General features: G+C 37.8%; 1 protein-coding gene across 1 annotated transcript in view; it reads right to left on the reverse strand.

Annotated features, from left to right (window-relative positions):
* Positions 1-3,931: 3,931 nt before the first annotated feature.
* LOC124612516 (zinc finger protein 182-like) overlaps positions 3,932-27,876 on the reverse strand; it is a 149,766-nt gene continuing 125,821 nt past the window's right edge. Inside the window, exons 5-6 of the mRNA XM_047140770.1 lie at positions 13,606-13,727; positions 3,932-5,963 (exon numbers count right to left, since the gene is read on the reverse strand). Coding sequence (XP_046996726.1) covers positions 4,097-5,963; positions 13,606-13,727 — 1,989 coding nt within the window. The 3' untranslated portion in view covers positions 3,932-4,096. The remainder of the gene's footprint in view (positions 5,964-13,605; positions 13,728-27,876) is intronic.

The following is a 27,876-nucleotide window of genomic DNA, read 5'->3' on the forward strand; positions in this document are numbered from 1 at the left end:
AACTATGAGTAAAGAAGATGGTAAATCTTACTCCTCTCATATTTTTTGAAAAGCCTTTACCATTGATGATAGTAGTGATAGCAACAGAGGGGGAAGGGGGAGATTACAGCTTGAGCATTCCTACTACAGTAACATACATTGATGTAAAACCAGTTATTCCATTTTACTAAAATGGATTGGCTGTTGACGTGTTTAAAGTATTCGAGAGCCCTTGCACATAAAATTAACTACCAAATCTCATCTTTGAATAAGACAGGCAAATCTCCTACATGCAACAAAATACTGACATAAAAGATACATGAATTAGAGAAATTTTTGATAACTTTTGCCAAGACACAGTTTATATTATGCACAAATAGAACTGGAAAGACATTTGTCACTAACTGATAATGGTCTTATCTCTTCTTGCTCATAAGATATTTTTACCAGTCTGACTTCTTTAAGATAAAAATTGATGCAGCTAACAGCTGGCAGGAGCAGTTTAAATAAATGTGAAGTTAAAAACGAGTTACTTCAAGGAAAGTTCAGTATTGCTTGAGCATAAATACTACAAGTTTCAGAAGAAGGAAAGCCTTCTTGCACTGACTACTGGTATTTATAACTACAAGTAGCACCTACACATAATGTATAGGCAATCAATGTCTTATGCACCAACCAAGCTATCATGTATGTATGGAACAAATATGATATGTCCTGAGCACTGTAGGAGGTAGAGCCATGTCTACCACATCATTTTAAAAATAATACACAAACAAAGATTCCATATTTTTGTTATACACTTGACAGCAGATGATTTCGTTTCAATGTTATGTTTAGAAAGGAAAAAAGTAACTTAAGAAAAAATATCTCCAGACAATTGTCAGGTTTAATGGGTGAAGGTGTAGTGGCTTTCGTACAACAAATCAAGCCAAAATAAAGCTATTACAAGTACTCTACCACACCAGACGCTACATTTGATTAAGTAAATTTTGCAAATTGGGAGGTGTGAGAACAAAGAAATTCCAACTTTGGATTTATTGATCCCAATGAGCATGACATTGGACATACAAAGAAGAAAGATTTTGTTAACTTGTTGAAGTTTAGACTCCCAACATACCACTTCTATTATCATTATGCAATTACAATTACAAACACAATCTGTACACACCATTCTGCTAAAGAGCATTACTGACAATGGTAATGACTATTATTTGTATATTACAACTCCTTCAGAGAAACAATTTTTGAAAACATTTGTCCTGGAGTCATTTATTATTCTAACTAATTTCCACTGAAGAGTATCCATACTGTAAGGCGTATCTTATTTATCCTAACCAACTGCGCATTACGATCAGAGAGAGCATTTGTTAATAGGTAAACAGTTATTTTCTTGCCTTGAACTTCACCATAAAAAACATCAATTACAGTGCTACTGTCTTTATCCACCCATGTTTGAAAATTAATTACCGAGGTCAAATTGTGGGTCCCAAACAAGTTTCTAGATCATTTTTCCTGCCAGAAACCTTAAGAAAATCTACACTGAAGTCACCATAGACTATTAACCACTTGCTTCTGTCCCACAGACAGCTTAGTAAGGAATCCACATTCCCTATAAACAACTCAAAATTTCCCTGTGGGGAACTATGCACAGTTACAGTTAAATGTGAATTATTTTTCAGTCTAGATTCACAAGCACACACGTATATATGCTGATCACAACAGAATCTGTTTATCTCACTGTTTTTTGAACTTGTGGTCTCTCTTAATACACATAACAGCTCCTTTTTCCCCCATTTTAGTTCTGCATGACTAAGCTGCCAGACTGTAATCTTTTATATGTAACTTATCTAACCTGTGATTGTGTGGTGCTCAGATAGGCACAGACTATCTTTACAGAGCATTCTATATTTTCCAAACAGAGAAGAAGCCCTTTTATCTTATTACCCAATCCTCTAATATCGATGAAATCAGCTAACCTCACTTTTGTGTACATTCTTAGGCATTGTGGGAGTCTTCTATTATTTTGACTTCTTTCAAACCGGGGTGCCTGAATCCCAATTTTAACCTAAAATAAGGTAACCCTCTGACACCAGTGACCACACGGATCTTGCTTTGTGTGATGGTGCTGACCCCTCTCCTAGTGCATTACCTACAAGAAGCTCAGACAACCCATCTGTCCTTCTACTAGACAGGAGTAGGCCATTTCTAGTATATATCCATCTGCCAATAGTAGCAACAGGCACTGCACTGATATGAGATTTCATTTCAGTCAGCAGCAGCCTGCTCAACTCAATGTTTACACAGCTCACAGCAATGTTTACCTAGGGCTGGTTGTTGTGTTGCAAAACTACAAAATTCATCACTTGGATGAGTAGTGGCTACTCTTATTTTATCAATGTCTCCCCAATCCTCTAATTACTGTCCATAAACAGGGTGTTCTCCACTCCACTTACAATAATCTGATCATCTTTGAAAAAATATTTTCACAAATTCCCTGTGTCCTCTGTCACCTGGCTAAGGCTACCACTTGGTTTCACATAACTTGTGACCTGATACTCTATTCCTAATTTGTCCTGTACCATATAGCCTATGCCTATCCCATGGCTACTACCTAGCAGAAACAGTATTTCCTTCCAACTCTCTATTGGTACCAAATTACACTTGGTTTCTTTACTAGAAATCTGCTGCACCCTACTGTGATCTAAAGATGGCTGAGGCTCTTCCTCTCCTGCTTCAGGTAACAAGTCAAATTTATTCAATACTGTAAGCTCACATGTAGATGAAGAAGTGATGAGCTGTTCCCATTTTGCCTACTACTTGTTACTTTTAGTCAGTTCCCACAATCTATTCTGCCTTGAACCTGTCTAGTACAAATTTCACATGTTCTACCTCAGTCTACAACAATAACGTACCTAAGCCTACTCACAGAAACAGAAGATATAGTATCCACTGTTCTTAAAAGTATCATTGAGTTGTTTTCTGTGAATGGTCTCACCCTCAATTTTAAAAAGGCACAAAATACTCAGTTCTGCACATCTATGGGTACCACACCAACGACGAGTGTAACACATGGAAGAAAATAATAAAGTGGATGGAAAAAGCAAATTTTTTTTGATGCCCATATTGATGAGAATTTAAACTGAAAAGAGCACATCTTGGAGCTCCTAAAACAACTAAGTTCAGCCACATCTGCACTTAGAAATCATTGCAAATCTTGGGAAGAGGCAAGTCAGCAAGTTTACATATTTTGCATATTTTCATCCAATAATGTGATATGGAGTAATGTTCTATGGTAACTCATTTTCAAGGGAAAAGTCTTCATTGCTCAAAAACATGCTGTACAAATAATAGTGGTGCTCATGCACAATCACGCTGTGCACATCTGTTCAAGTAGTTAGGCATTTTGACTAAAGCTTCACTGTACACATACTCTCTCATTAAGTTTGCTGTAAACAATTAAGTAAATGTCAAAAGGAACAACGATGTACATAGTTACAATACAGAAGAAAAAAAAGCACATTCATTACTTGGCATTAATGTCACCTTTAGCACAAAAAAGGGCACTCAATGCTGCAACTAAAGTTTTGATAACTTACCCAGTGGTCACAATGCCTGACAGACAACATAGTAGAATTTGAAAACTAACTGAAAAAGTTTCTCCTTGACAACTCTTTCTGTTCTGTAGAACAATTTCTATTATCGTAACGTGTAAAAGGTGGTGTATTACACTATCATCTAAATAGACAGATTAGATAAATTGTAATACACTTCTCTGTCATAATTTCAATGTTGAGAATGTTAGAAAAAGTTGACACAAACAGTGGTTACCTTGAATGCAATCGGGAAAGGTATCAAGAAGGAGGTGGCAGGGTGCAGGCCAAAACAAAATTATGTGAGTTTTTAATTTTTGTTACATTTTGAAAGGAAATTGCTGTAAACAGGACAAATTGTATAAAGAAAACATAAATTAATTTTTTATTAAATATACATGCATATAAAATAATATAATAAAATATTATTACATTTTTCAAATACTGGTAATAATTACTGTCTTAATACCATATAATACAGACTGCCATTATAAAATAAATTAATTGGGTATGAGATGCTCATGTCATTATAAATTTGAATGAATCACAGAATGTATGTCAGGATGAATAGCAGACTGAATTTCAGAATGTATAACGGACTGAATATCAGTGGCAATATGTTCACGGATGTCTGCTTGAAGATGAGAGGCAACACTTTTTGTCACATCGGACTCCACATCTGGCTGAATTTGCACATGAATTTCATTTTGCTGAATTTCTGTTTCCACTTCAACAATAGGCATATCTATCAAAAATTCACTAGTGATTTCTGTATCACTGAGAGCAAGCTCAGTTATCTGCTCTATTTCCATAACAACAGCATCATCATCAAGTCTGACTTGTTTCATTCGTTCCTTGTCTTTGGTGTGAGTCTTTGTGTGTTTCTGCATGTCACCCTTCTGTGCAAAGGCACGACTGCATATTGGACACTGGTGAGGTTTTTCACCTGTGTGTGTGCGTTTATGCACAACCAGAGATTGAAGGCGTTTGAATCTCCTTTCACAGAAAGGGCAAGGATATGGATATTCATCTTTATGGAGAGCGGAATGCTGTTTCAAAGTGAAGGAGCTTCTGAAAGTCTTTCCACATACATCACATTCATAAGGCCGTTCACCAGTGTGAATTCTCATATGAACACGGTAGGGATCCACAGCAATAAAACGCTTCCCACACACTTCACAATCAAAAGGTTTTTTCTCCCCCGTGTGCTTTGCTAGGTGATATTTAAGTGTTAATTCAGACTTTAATTTCTTAGAACAGATAACACATTCATAGCTTACATCCTGAACATTACCAAAGTCATATAAATGCTTCTTTTTGTGCTGGTTTAGATTTCCCAGTCTATTAAATGCAGCACCACAGGTCTCACAAGTATGCGGTTTTACTCCAGAATGGCTTAACTTATGCTGTTTTACCAAAGCCTTGCTGTAGAATGCTCGACCACAAATATCACAATGGAAGTTCTTTTCAGTTGAGTGAATTATCAAATGTTTGTTAACAGAAACATTGTCTTTGAAGCTCTTACCACAAGTTGGGCATGAACAAGGCCTATCACTTGAGTGTGTTCTCATGTGAACTCTTAGACTTTGGGGGTTTGACAACACTTTGCCACAAAGATAGCATAAAACGTTTCTGCTGTCAGAGTGTATTTTTTCGTGTCGCCACATTGCACTCCTATTGGCAAATGTTTTATTGCAGATACTGCACGTTAAAGACTTGGGTTCGATATGAGTGCGTTTGTGACGCCTCAATGCCTTTTTGAAATGAAATGATTCTTGACAAATAGTACATGTGTATGGCTTCTCATTTGTATGGAGTCGCCTATGAATTTCTAGCTGGGATTTAATTTTATAATGGGCACCGCAAAATTCACATATATTTTCTGCGGGAATGTGATGTTCTTTTACATGTTTTCGATAAGGTTTCAGCCCGCAAAAAACTAGGCCACACTCTTCGCACTTATGTAGCTCTCTCTTTCTGTATCTTCTAACATTTTTGTTGTCTGGCAACTTTTCTATGCTATGCTTTGTAAACTCATGTATAAAGAGTTTGTCTGATGTCTCAAATCTCTGCTTACAAATAGTACACTTATGAGGTCTTTCACTATCACATTCAACACTAAAGAATGACCCATCAAATGTATTATTTTCTGTATTCGACGTCTCCTCCTTCTGAGTAATTTTGGAATAACTCTTTAGTCCAAAACTGCCAGCTGCTTTGTAGTCAGAAATATTAGGTTCTGATTTAGATGTTTCACAACCAGAAAACAATGATGTTTGATGTGATGATGTTATAGAGCTGTCACAAGAATCATTACCAACATTTCCATCGCTCTGATTGCCTGAATCTGTGAAAACATAGATAACATCGTTCTTCTCCACGATATCTGAACACCTGAAACAGATGATGACATAATAGGTAAGTGAAGGTACACCTAATGCCTATTATGCAGTACCTTTTATTATACAGTAAAAAGATTGATCCCATTACTAAGAAACAAAATACATACAGGGTGTCCATAATTAAAGTTCCACTTTCGAAATACTGTAGAAAGAGCACCTCTACTAAAATGATGTCAGATTTGAACCTTCCTCTGTGTCCAAATTTGTTTCATCCTTTCAGAATGAAGTCTCTCTCTTTCATCAGACCATACTGTTTCAGTCTGTTCTCTAATTTCCCTCTGACCAACTTGCCAATCAAACATCTTTTATCCGAATGTTTTTCTATTTATAACGTCGGCCTGAGTCACACCAGCTTCTTTAAGCTCCTCCTTCATTGCAGCGACCATTTAATTGGCTCAGTTGTGGCCTTACTTCTGTTTTTGTAGAATATGAACAACATATTATTGACACAAGAAGAAACATCATGGCATTAATATACAGGGTGAGTTGCTAACAATTGCCACCAAGAATAACTCAGAAAGTATGATAGGACTGAAAAGTTTGTGGGACAAAAGTTGCATGGGACATCGGGGGCCACATTATAACATTGGTTTTTTGTTGCTAGGTGGGGTCACTTCAGAGATATGAAGGTCAACATTGTTTTTTTTAAATGGGATGCTGTAGTTTGGTACTTATTTTCTGAAAGCAGTTATCAAGACGAATCCAATGATGTGTAGCTGTAAGGTCTTTGAAGGTCACAAAGGTGGCATGAACATCCATTTACAGAAGGTATTTGAAATGATGACTGTTGGTATCAATGCAGTGTGGCAATCTTATTATCGTGGATTGAGTGGTATTCCTTATCACTTCAGCACTTATTGAAGCACATGCTCTGATAATTCTCTCTCGCATATCTTCAGGTCTAGTTGGAACGTCTTTATAAACAATGTCTTCTACGAATCCCCACAAGAAAAAATCCAGAGGCATCAAGTCTAGCGAACCAGCCGACCACGGCACACCTCCTCCATGTCCAATCCAACGATTTGAGAATTGTCTTTGCAACTCATTTCTAGCCATCAGCGAAAAATGTGTCAGACACCCATCATGTTGATACCACATTCTGTTCCTTGTTCCTAAAGGTATTTCTGGCAACAACAGACCTAATGTTTCTTGCAGGAATACTGTGTACCTCCTACCATTAAGATTTCCTTTGATGAAACAGGGGTCTATAATTCTGTCCTCCAAAATCCCACACCATACATTCACCAACCACGATTTTTGGTGTGCAACTTTCTGCAGCCAACATGAATTTTCAGTTGCCCAATAATGCATGTTAGGCAAATTAACATTTCCATAGTTCGTGAATGTAGCCTTGTCAGTAAATACAATCAAATTAATAAATGTGTCATCCCTCTGAATCTGAAGTTGGGCCCACCAGCAGAATTAAATGCAATGCATAAAATCCATACCAGTTAATTCTTGGTGGAGTCTGATACGATAAGGATGATATTTATGGCGATGCAGAACACGAACAATGCTACTCTGGCTCATGCCAGATTCCCTTGCAATTTGACACAAACTAACACAAGAATCTCAGACCACAGTGGCAAGCGTACCAATTTCTGTTTCCTCGTTAGTAACTTCCCTTTGCTGGATATGTTTCCAATGCATTAAAGATCCAGATGTTCTCAATTTATCATACACCTATTTAAATGTACAACATGTAGGGTGAGTACGCTGAAGATATCTTTCAGTGTATAAGTCTCTAGCTCTCACTGAATTTCACTGGCATTCTCTGCAAATGAGGAGCACATCGACTTGTTTTTCGAAGGAAACATCATTCACATTTGCTTCATTCGACAATACTAGTCTTACCGTTCCTATTAGTGTTGTATTGCGAAACCATTGACTGGTGTTTACAGGTCAATGGCACGTTAGATGGATATGCCGTATTCGGCCAATATTTACTATTTGCACGATATATAGGAGAGAACTGTCAGAGTGTGTGCTTTGATAAGTGCCGAAGTGATAAGGAATACCACTCACAATCCATGATAAGAAGATTGCCGCACTGCATTGGCACCAATGGTCATCACTTCGAACACCTTCTGTAAATGGATGTTCATGCTACCTCTGTGACCTTTCTTGACCTTCAAAGACCTTACTGTTACACATCATTGGATTCGTCTCGATAGCCGCTATCAGAAAATAAGTAACAAACTATAGCATACCATTTAAAGAAACAAAGTTGACCTTCATATCTCTGATGCAACCCCACCTAGCAACAAAAAACCACTGTCATATAATGGCCCCCAATGTCCCATGCAACATTTTTCCCATAAACTTGTCAGCTATCATCATACTTTCTGAGTTATTCTGGGTGGCAATAGTTAGTGATTCACCCTGTGTATCATCCACCATGGCAAGATCGTACCGCATTGGATGGGAAAAATCAGTTTTTAGTTATCCTGAGGCCAAAGACCTCATAAAAAGCAAAAGACATTTTTTAACTGTCCTGCAGCAAAAAACCGCATAAAAATCAAAATGACATTGGTTTTTAAGCATAATGTGACTGGCACAAGACACATTCAACATGCTGTCCGCCTTTTTCGCCACAAGATGAAATCGAGAAACAGCATGTTCCAAAACAGATCAGAGTGGCTCAAATGGCTCTGAGCACTATGGGACTTAACTGCTACGGTCATCAGTCCCCTAGAACTTAGAACTACTTAAACCTAACTAACCTAAGGACAGCACACAACACCCAGCCATCACGAGGCAGAGAAAATCCCTGACCCCGCCGGGAATCGAACCCGGGAACCCGGGCGTGGGAAGCGAGAACGCTACCGCACGACCACGAGATGCGGGCCAGATCAGAGTGTCTCGGGGTCACATTCAGAATGCATTAGGCAATGCATGTCTTCAATTCAGCTACGTTCATAATTGGAGCACGGAACACTTTGTCTTTCAGGTAACCCTCAGCCAAAAGTCACACAGATTAATATCAGGTGATCCGAAAGGCCAAGATGTTGGGAAATGATAACTGAAAATTCTAGCATTTCCAAAACGCCCCTGCAGCAGCCACTTCACTGGCAGTGCAGTGTGCAGAGGAGCACCATCTTGCATGAAAATGATCCTACCCCCACATCCACACTGCTGAACTGTTGGAATGATGTTGATGCTCAAAAGACTCTCATAGCATTTACCAGTGATGGTACAAGTAACACGATCTGCAGGACTCATCTCCTCAAAAAATACAGCCCTATGATAAACGATGCCATCAACAGCACACAGTCACCTCTGCGGAATGAAGTGGTATTGGTTGGTGTGTTTGCAGATTTTTCACCACCCATGTTCTGCTGTTCTGCTCACTGACATGTCCTAGGAGATGGAAATGGGCTTCATCTGCCAACAGAATGTTCCATGGCCATTCACTGTTCACTTCCACGTGAACAAGAAATTCCAGAGGAAATATTTGCCTTTCTGGCATGTTAGCATGAATCAACTCCTGAACACAGGTGATTTTGTATGGATAGCAAAGCACGAAGTTGTGTAGGATTTTATGCATTGTGCACGCAGGTATGTCTAATGTTCAGGCAATTCCCTGTGCAATGCATGTTTGCACGCCACTGCTGAACCCCTCCCGCAATGTTGTGGGCACATTTTCAATAGGCATCAGATCAACTGTTTTTCTCCCTCAAACACTGCATTTCAAACAAATCTGCCGTTTCAAATTTTTTAATAATTTTCCCCAGATGCTTAGCAGACATCAGACCAAAATGTTTTAAAAACCCTCGAATGCCCAAAATTTCTGCAAGGTTATTGGCACACAGTCACATTTCTTGGAACAGAGCTGTACAAACAGCATGCAATCCTTCATGGAGACAGTCGTGCTCGGACGCAAAGTAAAGAACAGCCACGTGCCGCTTGTCTGTTGGTGAGCACATTCTGATGCTTACAGTGCCATCTATTGGTAATCCCCCCCCCCCCCCCCCCCACCACCACCACGATGTTTCTCACAGTGTCAGTAAATGCTGTTCACATTTGCAGTCATTGTCATTCTGTTTCTACAATGTTTTGCAACTGTAACTTTAATTATGGATACCCTTTTATGAGGATAGACAGCAAACAGAAGAAATACTGTGCAGCAGAATGATACAAAGGAAGGATGAGAAACAGCTTTTTTTCTTACAAAGTCCTTCAGAAAACACACACACACAATCTGTTGTCTCCTAATGCTGCAGCACGACTGGGGACAGGCAGACTGCAGTATTGTAAGTCAACAGTGGTCCCCCCCCCCCCCCCACCTCTGTGTGTGTGTGTGTGTGTGTGTGTGTGTGTGTGTGTGTGTGTGTGTTTTCTGAAGAATTACTTTGCTCTAAATTAAATTAATTTTTCATCCTTTCTAAATGCCTGCTCTGTGTCTCTTATTTGGGGAGCAAGGCTCTCTATCTTTATATCCACATTATAATTATTTCTGGATTTGCTATTGGCATCAAAGTATTATAAATATAACCAGAGAAAAAGTGACCTATGATACATTATGGGTGTCTGTTTAGATTTTAAAACAATATTTCTAACACATCATTTTAACCAATATGGACAAATTTTTCAATTGCTTTCTGAAACAAAAATTATTGAAATATGATTAGTAGTAATTATATGTACATTAAAAGAATAGAAATTCTTAAAGGTATGGGCTGGATTTATAAATATTGTAATCTTTTTACGAAATGAGTAAATACATGGCTATTGGAAAAAAGAAAGGGAGAAGGCAGGTATAGAAAAGGAGCAATAAGAGTTTAGGCCGCAGGGAAGAGCGAAAGGCTCATGGACGGAAGAAGGAGAACAGAGCAGATGACGAGAGAGTGGTGGGGAGAATGCAGACAAGAGGAGAGGGGGAATAGAAGTCAGGGAAGGTTGGGCACTTTACATCAGTCAGTCTGTTAACGATCAGCTCATGTAAACTTTGACTGTTACTGTCGCCAGATATCATGGCTGTTTTCTGTGTCACTTTGAATGCATGACAATAGTGCCTGTCAATCACTCTTTTCATTGTGCCTGTCTGCAGCTCAACACATCACCTTTACAGTGAGTAGCAATCTACCTTTTTCACAGTATTGCTGATATTACAACCTGGACTTTCCACTGTTTGACACTATTATCTTGTTTATTATTTTATTTTATTATTAATATATTATTTATTGATTGCTTAATTGGGGTGCCACACCACAGGGATGAGCTGTATCCCTACATTTTCCCTCCAAAATGATACTTACAACACAAGTAATTTATATAATAAGAAAATATCAACATAAAATAATGTGTCTAATACAATTGGACAGATACTGTGTGTCAGTTTTCCTTTCGTTGTGCATGTTGTAACTGTATTGAGGGACAATGTGCGTCTCCAGTATGGGACAGTAGTCGTGGCGACACAGCAAGAGGAAGTACCTGCTCGGACACGGCAATATGTATTTCATGGATCAGCATCCTGCCTTGCAGATGTGCAGACTTTCCAGGAACAGAAAATCATTTAAATATATGCTACATGAACTTTTGGAGATAGATGTACTCATCTTGTTTATGGAATCATTAAGATGTTAGCTCAGTATGGCTTGTCCTTTTATTTTAAGTGAATGAATACATATTGCATGTTCAGTGACAAGTACTATGAAAATGAAGTGAGATAACATTTTTTTGGATTCAAAGGAGATATTACCTCTTAGGTGGTGGAATCCAGAAAATCGGCATGGAAAGTACACAGTCAAACTATTGTTATACAGACACAAGAATCACCTCATATTTTAAGAAACAAACACCTCACATAATATATAGGACAGCAGGATAAAGGATCAAGATTGGTTCCAAATAAACTGACTTGTACGAAAATCTTTGGCATCCGAAAAGAATGTCCTGTGCAAGAACCTTGTGGTTACGAAAAGAAATTCTACTGCTATCTCTACACATTAAGTTGATCCTAATGAAACAGTGTGCGAAAGCTCTATCCAACGAAGGACAAAGTTCCAAGCATCTCTCTGAGACATTTCCTCAACCACTATCAGAAAGAAAATCCAAAGAAGGTGTGACATTCAAAGAATTATTATCAATTACACATTTGAATATTGACAGTGAGTTGGAGGGAGACTTGGTTTTCAAGAACAGTGATTGGTGCTAAGTTCTTAGGCAACAAAAGTACCTTCATTATACACTCAGGTGCCACAAGTCACGGGACACCTCCTAATATTGTGTCGGACCTCCTCCTACCCAGTGTAGTGCAGCAACTCGACACAGAGGCTGCCTCTATAGCCATCCACAATTTCTAAAGTGTTGCCGGTACAGGATGTTATGAACCTCTCCATTATGTCCCACAAATGTCCAATGGGACTCATTTAAGACAATCAGGAGGCCCAAATCATTCACTCAAATTGTCCAGAATGTTCTTCAAACCAATTGTGGCCTGGTGACATGGTGCACTGTCAGCCATAAAAATTCCATAGTTGTTTGGGTTCATGAAGTTCATTAATGGCTTTATATGATCTCCAAGTAGCCAAAAATAACCACCTCCAGTCAATGATCGGTTTAGTTGTACCAGAGGACCTAACCCATTCCGTGTAAACACAGCCCACACTGTTATGGAGCTACCAGCAGCTTCCACAGAGCCTTGTTGACAACTGAAACTGGGACTCATCTCATTGGGCACAGTTGTCTAGTGTCCATCCGATATGGTCACGAGCCCAGAAGAGGCGCTGCAGGCAATGTCTAGCTCCAGCTATCATTCCATGTTCAAAGTCTGTCAATTCCAGTCGTGCAGCCATAATCAAATCGGCAACCTTTTCATATGAATCATCTGAGTTCAAATGACAGCTTTGCTATTGCACTGCCCTTTTACACCTTGTGTCTGTGATACTACAACAGTCTTACATGTGCATATCACTATCCCATGACTTTTGTCACCTCAGTGCAGGAAAGTTCAGGGAGTTGCACTGTTTGATGAGTTTCAAGATTCATTTTTTGAAGTCGCCCACATTTTTCCCCCCAACAATTTGGGTGATGTCAATAAGGGAACAGGTGAGAACTTTCATCAATTAATTCAAGTGGTGGAAAAACAGTATCAAAGCTCCTGGAATACAAACACGATTGGAGGCTACTGTTGGGCACTACACCAAGATGTATACAGGGCAGTTTAATGGAGAAAAACGATATTAAATGTTTTAAACTGAAGAAATAAAGAAAATACTGTAGAAGACAATGGACACACAATTCCTACCTAAGTTTCCATGTTTATACTTAAGTAAAACCTTTGTTCGCATAGAAAAAGTGAACTATGTTTCATTCCAATGTGTGTTTCACCAACTTTCTAGTTTACAACACAATCACATAAAAAAGGGTTTATCATATATGGATATAATGTCCAAAACTCCCACGAGATTCAGCTATTACCTAATAAAAAAGAGTGTGTGTGTGTTTTCTATAACTGAAGTATTTGTCTGAACCATAACAAAATGTTCAGTCTTCTTTTTTAAAATCAAATATTATAATGGCTTCAACAACTGCAATACACATGTGAAGTCTCTTATGAATGGGCTGAATTGTCCTCATTAATAAAGGTATATCTACTACAATAATATACTTTTTCATTTCTGTGTACTTACTCATTTACAGATGCAGGAGACTGTTTCCCTGTAGTAGTTTTCTTTACAGTAAGAAATTCTGATAGATCCGGAGGAAGACCCACTTGATCTGATAAAAGGCTCTTAGATGGATTTTGCTGATTCTGAAAAAGAAATGACACTTTGTAATATTAATATTACTTTTGAATTAACAGGGATTTTATACTATTGATTCTATCAGAACTTTGTCCCAAATTCAAATATTACCTTACCTATCAGTTAACATGCCATATTCTACAATTAAGGCCACAAAACAAAGCATTATGACATATTAAAAAGTGCACAACATCACAAATATTAAAAAAAAATAAAAATAAAAAAAATACAACATGGAAGTAAAAAGTGTCAGTAGATTAATATTATGTTCATCAAAAGTTAAAGTTTTGACAACACACACACACACACACACACACACACACACATATATATACAAACAAATGGAATGGAGCTTTTATATATATAATACTTCTTGAAGTTAATATAAAAGAAGAGATGTGAACAGTGGAGTAAGGACGTAAAACTTGAAAATGTCTCTCTGTGTCATGTTCCCCATCTTGTAGTTCCTTTAAGAACAAAGCTTGCATCAGATAGCTTGAAATTCAGTCTTTATATTAATGTCACAGTGAGTTTTCCTCGGAAGGCCTAAATACACATCATGTAACTGATTTTCTAAAACCTAGTTAAGCATTAACAGTTTAAACTGTCATCATGAACAACAATGCAGAGGACACAAAATAAAATAACCGTTATTAAATTCTACTGAGAATAAAAAAGAATTTAAGTGATGTAAGGAGAAAATGTAAGAATGCAGCAAATTAAGTACATGAAATAGAATACACATATCTAATGAAAAAGTCTGGCAAAAAGTGCAAAACGGCAATTCAGAAACAGTTGGAGGAGAAATAAGAGGCTGTAGAAGCATGCAGGACAATGGAAGGATATATGTGGCCTATAGGAAACTTGTAGAGATGTTTCAGGAAAAGAGAAGCAGGTGTATGAATATTACGAACTGAGATGGCAAGCAAAGAATGGACATCTGAGAGGTCGAAGAGCCACACAAGGCAAACGGTATTGAAGACAATATTACACAAAGGGAAGAGAAATTGAAGATGAGATGGGAGCTACGATATTGCGAAAAGAATGTGACAGAGCACTGAAAGACACAAGCTGAAAGAAGACCTTTGGATTAAATAACATTTTTCATAATTATTAATATCCTTGAGATAAAATCAATGACAAAACTATTCCACTTGGTATGCAATATGTATGAGATGGGCAAAATATCCTCAGCCTTCATGAAACATGTAATAATTCCAAAAAATGCAATTACTGACAGATGAGAACATTACTGTGTTCAGTAACATTACTGCGTTCAGTACCTCATAAGTCTTGATTGTAAATTACTGGTACAGATTACTTACATACCACTGGTGAATCAATATATAAATAAAATGAACTATACTTTCAGCAAATACACTTTCTCACTCTATGCACCACTTCTTTTCGAGGTCTCAATGGCATGTCTTTTTCAATAGGACTCTGAATGCGAAGTTTTTATTTTCATTTTCATTTTGTCCACTGTTATTTGTGGCATGCACTCTTTTAATATACAGCATACTTCATTTAAAGCTGTATCACATTTGTTCCTGTCTTGATAATCTTTACTTCTGATGTCAAAAAGACACAGTTTGAGTTTATATTGTTCAATAAAAACCGTCAACTGTTCTTTGCACCAAGCTGCCATATTCTACATTCATTCTTCTCAAAATCAATTTGTCACCATGCCACATGAGGTGTTAAATTCACAACTGACTTCTGCATGGAGCATTGAAACACATAATAGAAAACAGTATTTATAACAGCTTTCACACACTCTCTCTCTTTCTCTTGTAAAAGTACACACATCCACACACACACACACACCCGGCCTCCAGGAGTGTACATTTGGGTGTTCATGTGGTTGTTTGCACAAATGTATGTTCTTTTAATAGATAAAAAGAAAGAGCTACAAAGCTAATGTAGTTTTCTGTTACATGCCTCTATGCTCTACACATCAGTCTACTATGGATGAGTGGTTGCCTCTACCTTATTTTATGCACTGTTCCATCCAGGAGTTTCCATCATTGTTATAACTTATGTATATTATAACTTATGTATTGCTCAATGAAAGTAAAAACAAAACAGATATTACCACTGGGAAAGAATGGAATGTCAAGGATTCTTTAACACTCTTGTATAAACTGAAAGGGTCAGTGGAAGAAAAGGTAACTCACAAGAGAACATTTCGCCTTACTGCAAGTTACACATTTGGTTAAATTTAAAAACAAAAATATAAATACAATAAAACAAAATATTGTATACAGTAGATAGCATTTTCTAGCAGCACATATGGAACTACATGTTACCAGCATGTGAACCATTCAAGAACACAGCAGATAACATGCTCAGACTAATCCTCACTACAGTAAGGTTGGTTGGTTAGTTATTTGCACATTCAGTGGATCATAATAGCAATCTCTCACTATGATGTGAATCAGTTTTATAATTACAGCACATCTTCTTGGTGGATAAGCACATTCTTTTACTGACCCCTTCAATGGAGAACTGTATTTAAGTAGCTGACTTTGTAATCATCCAGTGTCCAAGAGTTACATCTGAAGGAAACATTCAAAAGTAATATATTTACACAGCGGATAATGCAAATTATATTTGCATTTCTTAAGCTAGACTACACTTACTGCCTGCAAATTAACACTGTGTAAGTGAACAGCACACTGAATCTTATTTTCCTGCTAAATTATCGAATTGTTAACACTATTTATGCTTGTTAATCACTTGGAGATTTTCAATATAATTCAGTTATCACAACAATTTCTGTAAATTTAGGCCCAGGATACACAGACGATTCTCTCCTACTCGAAACACAGTTGTGATTCAGAATATTTTCCTCTGCCAGAGATCAGAACTTGTTAAATGAACATGAAAGCAATGCATCATCTACCACTCCTGTGACATTGCAATTGAAATACACAGATGCCCAGATGGTTTCATTAACATCCAGATATACGCTAATGCTGACTGACTCTTCTCAATTCTCCTTCTCTCTACCTAAGGTGAAGTGTTTCTTGTGACCACTTTTCTTTGGCTATGACCTTTATCTACATATAAGGTTTGCAAGACCGTTCTTGTCTAACATTAGCCCAGGAATTAAACCATTTGCAGACAACAAAATTACAGAACCTGGATTATGTCTAGTATGGCTGAGTTAAAAAAAAAAAAAAAAAAAAAAAAAAAAAAAAAAAAAAAAAAAAAAAAAAAAAAAGCATAGAATTCTTGTTTAGAGCTAGTGGAAAGAATTCTTTTTTAAATCTACTTAAATTTCAATTGAGAGATGTATTACAGGCTCTCTGTAGACAACCCTGTCTTTACACAGAACAGAGATGTTAACAAGCTATTATGTGAGAAGTGGGTAAGCATTTAATCATAGGCTTCACTCACAAAATGACTGAAAGGACCAGAACAACTGAATTAGGTCTGTAATTGTAAGTTTTCCACTCTACTCTCCATTCTGCAACCTATTTTGACCATTTGGAAGGTGCATCATGAGTCATTGTCAGTCTGTGGGAGCAGGTGGGGCTTGTTAAATCATCACAACATATCTGTATTTTTCTATGTATCTTGTCAAATATGGAATAATTTCTGGTTTCCAATGATTTAATGTCTTTTTTTAGTCGATTTGTTGTGTCTCTGAAACAGGTATTCCTTTTTAAGTGCGTAGGGCTTGCACAACAACCTCTCATGGATACACATCCGATTCTAAGAAACTTCAAGCATTCTATACAAGTTTTGATAGTCAATAATTTTTAAGCTGTTTTCATTTGCTTAAAACTAGTTTCAGTCAATTCAATATTAATCTGCTCAACAGTTTTGTTTCAAGTGAAATAATGCCTCATACAAAGTCTTTTATTTTTAGCGTCTGTGTTCTGGGCATACTGAATGTTTTTCAAACAAAGAACTCACGATTTTACAGTATTGTTTGAAGTGAAGCTTTTGACTACAGCAAATTCTCTGAATTAGATGGAGGGCAAACAGTTCATTAATCCTATATGTTATTATGCTTTTTCCTCACATTTTGTCTGAATTCACTTTTATTTGACGTAAGTGAGAAACAGAATCAAATATTGTGGAATGCTAGTGAGAGACCTAAAGTTTTCACCTACAATGCTTGCTCAACCAACTTCTTCAAGAAATTCTTCCTTAAATTTTATGTAAAACTCTTGAAGGAATCATTACTGATAATTGTGTTTAACAGTATTTTTTTTACATGCACTAAATGTAATGAGCAAAGCCCTCTTAAGTTACACTCACTTTTTATGTACAACGGCTTGGAGACATAAACTTGATGGATATGTTGCTTTGTTACCACTGCATTATTTTTCATAAAATACTTCTTATTATAGAACTGAACCTTCAGAGTGCGGTAGAAAGTGCACTGTTTGAAACATCCTGTGAAAAACCTGTGTGCCACACTAGGATTTGAACAAATACATGGCTTTTCACAGGAAACATTATTTTAAAACAACAAACCAGCCATTAAAGGCTGTGTGGTGGCTCTGCTCTCACAGCTTCAATTCTCCCAGTACCTACTTTCCAAACTACATAGAAATTCTCCTATGTCCCTTGTTGGACTAGCTCTCAAGTAAGAAAGAATATTGTGGAGAAATGATTTAACCACAACCTCAAGAGTTGTTTCCAGGATCAATCTTTCACTCCACAGTGGAGTGTGTGCTATTTTCAAAATTCCTGGTAAATTAAAACTTAAACCAGAACCTTGCCTTTTTTTTGGCAGTGTGTTAACTGGCTGAGCTATCCAGGAACAATTTATGACAAAAGTTATACTCCTCAAGCCCTCAAAACGGCAGTAACGCATTGAGGCCATGACTATACGAGGTGTTGGAAATCATTCTGGAGAGACACTGATCCATGTATCTTACAATGTTACCCACAATGATTTGGTTCTCATGTTACCAGTGCTGGGTTCATCAAGCATACATGGGCACCAATAGCTCCTGTATGTACAAGTGACTTATGATTAGGTGATCTGGGCTGAGGGAGGAAGGGTGGGGGAGGCAAGCCATGGTTATGAAATCACTGGGGCATTCATCAAGCCACCTGCACGCAACCAAGGAGTGGTGACATGTTGCACTGTCCTGTGAAATTTGGCATCTCCATCACGGTACTCTAATACCAGAAAAGAATATTGATGGTTGCAAGAATTCTCGAATGACATGCAGCTGTCATTGTTCCCTACAGCCGGACAATAGGTCCTAACTACAACCATGTGAGCACAGCCCAGACCTCAAATTGGCCACTGCCTGTCTGAGCACAAATTTCTTGCCATGCAGGGTCAACTGGTCCATGGGGAAAATACCACAGTCTTATAATCCATAAGCTTCATATAACTGAAATTTGCATTCACTGGACCATACTATATGCCCGTACCAGTCTTTAACAGACTCCTCAGATATTGTGTCTGAATTCTCACCATACACCACTGCAACTTTTGGATGTCATATATGGCACATCTTCAAATGAGACAATCTTTTACATGACTTTTGACCATTCAGTTTTTATTTATGTATATATTTAAATCAGTAAGTGGCAGTGAGAGTGAGAGAAGAAAGTACTAACTGCACCAACTTAAGGAAAGAAAGAAGACAAGGCTGTTGCCTGTCTCCTTACATTTTCAATTTGCACTTAGAGAATATAAATGAGCACTAAACACTATGTGACAACAGGGTAAAAAGTAGAGGATAAAGATAATGCTGAACGCAGAAACGTTAGAACATGTAGCAAGATTTAAATATATAGAAACCAGAACAAAAAGCTACTGGAATCAAAGCTCAGAAATTAAAACAAGAATTTACATCTACATCTACGTGATTACTCTGCTATTCAGAATTAAGTGCCTGGCAGAGGGTTCAATGAACCACCTTCAAGTTGTCTCTCTACTATTCCACTATCTAATGGTGTGCAGGAAAAAAAGAGCACTTAAATTTTTCTGTGCGAGCCCTGATTTCTCTTATTTTATCATGATGATCATTTTTCCCTATGTAGGTGGGTGCCAACAGAATGTTTTCGCAATTGGAGGAGAAAACTGGTGATGGAAATTTCATGAGAAGATCCAGCGCAACAAAAAATGACTTTATTTTAACGAGTGCCACTCCATTTCACGTATCATGTTTGTGGCACTATCTCTCCTATTTTGCGATAATACAAAATGAGCCGCCCTTCTCTGAACTTTTTTGATGTCATCCGTCAGTCCCACCTGATGCGGATCCCACGCCCTACTCCGGAATAGGGTAGACAAGTGTAGTGTAAGCAGTCTCTAGTAGATCTGTTGCACCTTGTAAGTGTTCTGCCAATGAATTGCAGTCTTTGGTTTGCTCTACCCACAACATTATCTATGTGATCGTTTCAATTTAGGTTATTTGTAATTGTAATCCCTAAGTACTTAGTTGAATTTACAGTCTTCAGATTTGTGTGACTTTTCGCGTAATCAAAATTTAGCAGATTTCTTTTAGAACTCATGTGGATAACTTCACACTTTTCTTTATTCAGGATCAACTGCCCCTTTTTGCACAATACAGATATCTTATCTAAATCATTTAGCAATTTGTTTTGGTTATATGATGATTTAACAAGATGGCAAATGACAGCATCATCTACAAATAATCTAAGAGGGCTAATCAGATTGTCTCCTATGTCATTAATATAGATCAAGAACAATAGAGGGCCTATAATACTTCCTTGGGGAACGCTGGAAATTACTTCTGTTTTACTCAATGACTTTCCAGCTATTAATACGAAATGTGGCATTTCTGACAGGAAATCATGAATCCAATCACACAACTGAAGTGACCACAGGCACTCAGTTTGGTTAGAAGACGCTTGCAGAAACGGTGTTGAAAGCCTTCTGGAAATTTAAAAATATGGAATCAATTTGACATCCTCTGTCGATCACACTTATTACTTCATGAATATAAAGAGCTAGTTGTGTTTCGCAATAACGATATTTTCTGAATCCATGCTCACTATGTGTCAATAAATCGTTTTCTTCGAGGTACTTCATAATGTTCGAATACAGTATACATTACAAAACCCTACTGCAAATTTACGTTAGTGATATGGGTCTGTAATTCAGCAGATTACTCCCACTTCCCTTTTCGGGTATTAGTGAGACTTGAGTAATTTTCCAGCCTTTAGGTACAGATCTTTCTGTAAACGAGCACTTGTATACAATTGCTAAATATGGAGCTATTGTATCAGCATACTCTGAAAGGAACCTGACTGGTATACAATTTGGACCAGAGGCTTTGCCTTTATTAAGTGATTTAAGCTGCTTTGCTACAACGAGGATATCTACTTCTATGTTTCTCATCTTGGCAGTTGTTCTTGATTGGATTCAGGATTATTTACTTAGTCTTCTTTGGTGAAGGAGTTTTGGAAAACCATGTTTAATAACTCTGCTTTAGTGGCACTGTCATCAGTGACTTCACCGTTGTTATCGCGCAGTGAAGGTATTGATTGCATCTTGCCACTGGTGTGCTTTGCATATGAACAGAATCTCTTTGGGTTTTCTGCCAAATTCCGAGACACAGTTTCATTGTGGAAATTATTAGCAGCATCTCACATTGAAGCACATGCTATATTTCAAACTTCTGCAATACTTTGCCAATCTTGGAGATTTTGCGTTCTTTTAAATTTGGCATGCTTTTTTTGTTGCTTCTGCAATACCAATGTCAAAAAGGAATTTTCTACAAAAAGAAGAGTCTTCTGCAGTAAATAAAAATAATATGGACAAAGTTTTAAAGAAAAGACTGATACACATTTTATGTGGAGTGTCCTTCTGTATGGTGCCCAAACATGGGAAATGAGGAAGATACTTGTGCAGAGGCTGGAGGCATTTGAGATGAGGATATAGCAGAAAATAGAAAAAATAAATTGGATGCACTGGGTGAAAAATTAGAATCTGAGAAGAGTGGAAGAGTATAGACAATTACTGACTGTAATACAAACAAGGAAAAAAAATTGACAGGTCACATATTTTGAAAGAAGATGAGGCTTATGAAAACAGGCTTAGAAGCAGAGTTGGTTCAAGGCACAAGCTGCCATTTAGGGCGCCAAGCTGGGAGGAGTGCCACAGGCATCACAAGTATAAGATTTCTATACAGGACATGTGACAATTCAGGTGCCAAGCTTAAACGGGTACCATGGGAACCCAAGAGTAAGGTTTGTATACAATGGTTCTAAGTGCCATCGATGTTCTCAGGAAACTTCTCCTTTATCTCAATTGTTGTGGGTATAGTTCACACCCAAACAAAGGATGCATTCTCTTCTGCTCCACTTTTTTTCTTTCCTCATCTGCAACTGACATGGGTTAAAGTGTACGGGGGGAGAGGGGGTCACCAACTGATAGGTCGCTTGTGTGCCAAAATGTTTTCAAACTGACCCAGCTTAGAATGGTACATGGAAAGGAAGACAAGATGAAGGAGGACAAGGAGATCTGTGGAAAGGAAGAACAGACGAAGATGGAGGGAGACTTCAGATCCTGGATAATATAGTGGATAGTTATTCTTGTATCAGAAACATATGTATCATATACAGTTATGACTATATTATTTTGCCCACCTACTGTGCAGGAGGCTGCACACAATCAGCACTGGAACATATGGTGACCAGTCTGGTCTTCTCCAGTCACACTGAATGCCACGTTCGTCAAAACAGTCTGTACACTCCCACTTTGCCAAATTAACCTTTGATCTGCAAACTCTAGATCTTAGTCTACTCAGGGACTTCCAAGTCATCCAGGAGATAGAGTTTCTGAAACTCTTTTACCAGCCAGGAGGAAGGTAGGTCATGGCCCTCCACAGCTGCAACCTAACTTCAGCAGTGGTACTAAGTGCCATCGATACTCTAAGGAAACTCCTCCTTGATTTCAACTGTTGCAGGTGCAATTCGTGGCCAGGCAGATGATGTTTCTCTCCTGCTCCATTTTCTTTCTTTCCTCATTTGCAGCTAATTCTCTTCAAACAGGAGGCAGTGCTATTCTTATGAGAGGATAAAGCCATTCGACTGCAGTGGATTTCAAGCAACCTGTTACAACTAAGAGCTATGTCCTCCTGTTTGGAATGTGCGGAATTATATCAAACAGGACATGCATACGCTACTGAAGAATAGCACAGTGCTATTGCAGAGATTGATAGAGTTTTGCATTGACTACCCCACTGTGATTGAGCCAGTTTCCATAGATGACAGTCCCTGGAGGAAACTTTTGATGGTAACAAACATACATAAGTCTACATAATTCATCAAGGCATATTACATAAGAATATGAGTAGATGATGTACACCCTCTATTACCATTGTCCAGTGTCTTTGTGGGAAATAACCCGTGATTAGATCCAAGCACCCTTGATCATTACCATCTCAAATAAAACACTGAAATATATTCAAAATGAAATGTAAAGTATTTAATCCTTATATGTGACTCCCCAGTTTATTTTTAATTAATCTTGTTGATTCTTTCTTCAAATGCATGATAAATATTAACACACACTCCATTGGTTAATTGCTCATTGTCAGGAATACTAGCATATTTTCTTTAAAGCCATCAAATATGGGATACTATTCAAAGAGCTGTTCAATGTAATGATCATTTAGGTCCGAACTATATAACTTTATTACTTTTTGTATTAGAGGGGAGGCCCAAAATAAGGTGTAATTCTTTTTCTGTGGGTGGAGGGGTGATACTGGAAGATTATTGGTACCTCTACTAAACACTTGTTTCAGTTTGTTAAGCAAACATAACACGCGGAAATGTCAATTCGGCAAAGTGATTGTTTTCATAACCACTGTTACATATATGCACTGGTTTTTAATCATGAGCACATCAAAACAAGTTTTTGTCAAAAGTCATTACAGCTGTTGAACTGTCTGTTTTTGTAAGCACTGTTACATATATGAAAAGTGATTTTGTAAATGCAAAGGAAACCAAACAAGTTTTTGTCAAAAATTATTACTGATGTGAAGGGATTATATTATGAGTACGGTAAAGAAACCGAGCAACAACCATGCAGGCCAGTCAGAAGTTGCTTCATCACCACAACTGAAGAATGCAAAATACATTGGTTGAAAACAATGTGAAGACAGTATAAAAATGCCAAGGAAAGTTTAGGTGGAAAGTAAATAATTTAGGAGTAAAGGAGACCACTCACCAAACACCACACACATTGAATCCTCAAAAAGCAAACAAAAAAGAATGAAGACTTGCTTGCTTCCTTTTGGAAAAATCCTGTAACTAGCTATAGAAAACACACACACATTTACATTCATTTATGTGTGACTATCGGCAACTCAATTGTTCAGCTATTAGGAGCTAAATTGTTTAAGAATATAGTACTGATTTGTTTCCTCTATCTTACGGTGATGAATTTGTTCCCCAAGCTATCACAGGAAACTAGCATTCTACCTTCAAGTGATAGAACAAGAATGTGGGACTTGTGGTGCTTTTCAGTAAGAATGGTTTGCATAGGTGGTGTCAAAGTATTGGCTCATCCATCATAATAGTAGTCAGGTAACTTAGGGATGATTGTCTGGCAGTTTACATGCAAAATAAAATAACAATGATTTTCACCCAACTCATTCATTAGATCTGTCCCACTCTAATTTTTCTTATTCTGAAACTAAAAGGATTCAACAGAGAAGTGTTTTCAAAATCAAAGCAATGTGTAGTAGAGATGTTTAGCAGCAGAACTTGTCATTAATGCCTTTCCACCCACAGAAACTGAATTCTAGTTATTTTAAGGCCCCTCCTTGTAAGCAGGGTGTCCCAAAACTTTATTCAGATTGTTCAAGCTTGAGTGCCTATCTGCAAACAGCGGTGCAGGGGTGGGCACATAGGTGATGTGCGGGCAGTCAGGTACCAGTGCTGTTGTGTAAGTGACCGTATTGTCATGGCCAGATGCCCACGGGCTTGGGTGACCAAGTGGTTAGTGTACACACGGAACACGTGCAACAACGCTACCTGACGGGTAGCCTATTCTGGCTGCACCTGTGGATGCTCCCCACACCTGTGCCCTACAGGGCAGCACAGTAACAGCCTACTCTATGTGGTGGAAAATCCTATATTGTTGATTATGAGATAAAGACCTAATAGTTGAAAACAAATATTTAATACAACACAAGCTCTTAAATGAAGATATGTTTGTAAGCTGTTTATGTTTCATAACAAACGAGCACCTATCACCACATCAGTGTTGTTGATCCTGCCTTAAAAAGTACGACAAAGTCATCAGCATTGTATCTACAGAAGCGTATATTACTGTTTACAGAACATGGTCGATTGTTGCATTATTGCCACAGAAAATTGCAAACATCCATTTAATGTATACTGTAGCAGGATGAACAGCCAAGAAAGGCAAAGAAATGTTCCAACAAATATTTTGCAACTGGAAGAAATGTATCACAAGGGATACAAATTTCTTACAAGAAAGTGAGTGGTTCAAGCAAAAACAGTTGGCCAAGAGTATTGAGAAAGAATTGCCCACACAGCAGAATTTGAGAAGATGATGTTCATGTGGGGGCAGCCATCAATTTTCATGTGAAATGTACACTTTGAAGAATACAGGTGTGAAGAGTACTGGGAGAGCAGCAATCACATCTTACCATAAACAAAGCAATCACACTTCTATAATAAACAAAGTTAATTTCTAAATTGCCACAAAGGAACAAATATTCAACCTGTTACAGAAGACAAATAAAGGCAGATATTCGGTCAGTTGTATAATATTGGATTTAAACTGTCAGAGCCAGATATTTTGCAAGACTTGTAGTATGCTTGCCACACTGAGTAGTGAGGATGAGAAGAAAGAGGCCCTTTACATAAGAGGGCTGCTCTTGAGATGAGCTAAAACTCTGAGGACGAAGTTTCACAAAATTGACAGCTGAAGCTGACTAAAATGCACAGAATTTCTACTGACCTGCATTAACTGCTACCAACACCAAAATTTTCCTGTTGGCCCGCTTTTTGTTTGAGCAAGATGTAGATGTTGTAACTTTTCTCAATATTATTGAAATAGCCTCCCCCAAATGTTCAGCATCCCTAGTATACTACTCTCTGATGTAAGACAGGAAAACTCACATGTTTGCACAACTTTTTCACTTACTTTTTGATGAAGACAAATTTAATTAACAATAGTTAGGGCAAGTAAACAATTTTCCAGGGCTTATTAACAATTTTTTATCCATATGGCACATTACACAGCTAAAATAAAGTTTAGCAACTTGCACTAAAAGTACGATTTAACCAAATATATAACATGCAATAACTCAAAACTGTGTTCTTGTGGGTTAACATTTTCTTGGCTGATCCCTTTAGCTCTTACCTTTGTTTGTTACAACAAGTTCCTCATTTGTTCTGGTAATAGATACATCACCACCTTACAGTATAAGTTAACTCATAATTAGAATCGTACTGATGCAGATATTCTTATCATATAAAATAATCTCTTCCTTAGTACTTTCATATTTTAGAGTCATTTTACTGATTTCAGTAGATTTTCCTAATCATAAAGTCCTCAGCTGGCTATTCCTCCTAACTTTTTCTTTAATTCCACTCAACTGAACACCTGAAAGTACACGATTAAGCCTTCTTTTTATTATACTATACCTCTTTGGACTAAAATCATCACCTACATCATTATGGATGAAACTTCCTGGCAGATTAAAACTGTGTGCCGGATCGAGACTCAAACTCTGGACAATTTGCCTTTTGAAGGCAAGTACAACAACTGAGCTACCGAATCACGAATTATGACCCGTCTGCACAGCTTTACTTCCACCTGTACCTCATCTCCGACCTTCCAAACTTCACAGAAGCTCTCCTGCAAAGAGAGCTTCTGAGAAGTTTGGAACAAAGCTCAGATAGCTCAGTTTAGAGCACTTGTCCCCAAAACGCAAATGTCCCGAGTTTGAGTCTCGCTCAGGTACACAGTTTTAACCTGCCAGGAAGTTTCATATCAGTGCACACTTCGCTGCAGAGTCAAAATTTCATTCTGGAAATCATTATAGATGTGCCTTTCATATGTTATCCTCTGAAATGAGATTGACACTGCCAATTGTCCTTCTTGTCTATCTCCTGGTCTTATCCCATATCTTCACAGGGTTGGCATGTTAACCTGGGTTTGGTAATGTTTGTGGTCAAGGGTGGTCAGCTGCCCTTCCAGTCACCACACCTTCCCCAAATGATGGAATTCGTGTATCCCATCTATCTGCGTCTGGTATTATCTCATTTGGAAGTGTGAGAAATTTTTTTACAAATATTTGTAAATTATGTAACTGAGGCGAGATGTAAGTACCAGCTGGTATTCACCTAGTCAGATGCAGGAAACTGCTTAAAACCCACACCCAGGCTGGCTGACACAGTGTCCCTAGTCGTTAATCTGGGGCTGGCTCCGAAGTGGCATTCTAACACACATAGCTGTTCAGGAGGGTGCCACAGTCCTTTGACTTTTATCCTAAATTAATAACTCACTGCATAATTTCAATGTTGGCCTTGTGTGAGCCCTACTGACACTTAACTTGCTCTTTAGTGTCTTCCAGAGTAAAAATGAGCAATAACCACATCATTAGTACAATATACTGCAGCCCCACTGCTGGTAAAACATTTATCATAATTGACTTCTGAGAAGAGGTGTCGGCAAACTATCAACTAATCTTTTAACCCTTTCAGACCCTCTGAATACAATTATGTACGGTAACTTTTAGTGTATTTCAGCTAAAACAGAAGAATTTTTTCCCAGTGAAAACCTGAGGTACACATTTGTGAATGTTCATCATGTGCAAGTATTGCCAATTGTTGTGCACTACTATGAAAATACCAGCAAGTCAACTGAGCATGCGCAGCAGTTCATGGCCGCCAGAATACACGGATGTGGTTGGTTCGCTATTTTCCACTATGCGACTGAATGTTGTTATTGTGCATGGTAATTACTGAATGATCATTTTACTGTTTGTTACAACAGAAAATATTTCGCTACTACTTATTTTAGTCCACAACGTGAAGCCAAGTGCACAAAATATGTTTTTCACAAGCATATATTTTAGTATAAATCTTGCATCTAAACTCACTAAAAAGCACCTAAAAGCATTACCACATAAAGAAAAAATTTCCTTTCTGCAGGAAAAATTTAGG

This window comes from Schistocerca americana, chromosome 4, assembly GCF_021461395.2.
Source record: "Schistocerca americana isolate TAMUIC-IGC-003095 chromosome 4, iqSchAmer2.1, whole genome shotgun sequence".
In the NCBI taxonomy this organism is placed as follows: domain Eukaryota; kingdom Metazoa; phylum Arthropoda; class Insecta; order Orthoptera; family Acrididae; genus Schistocerca; species Schistocerca americana.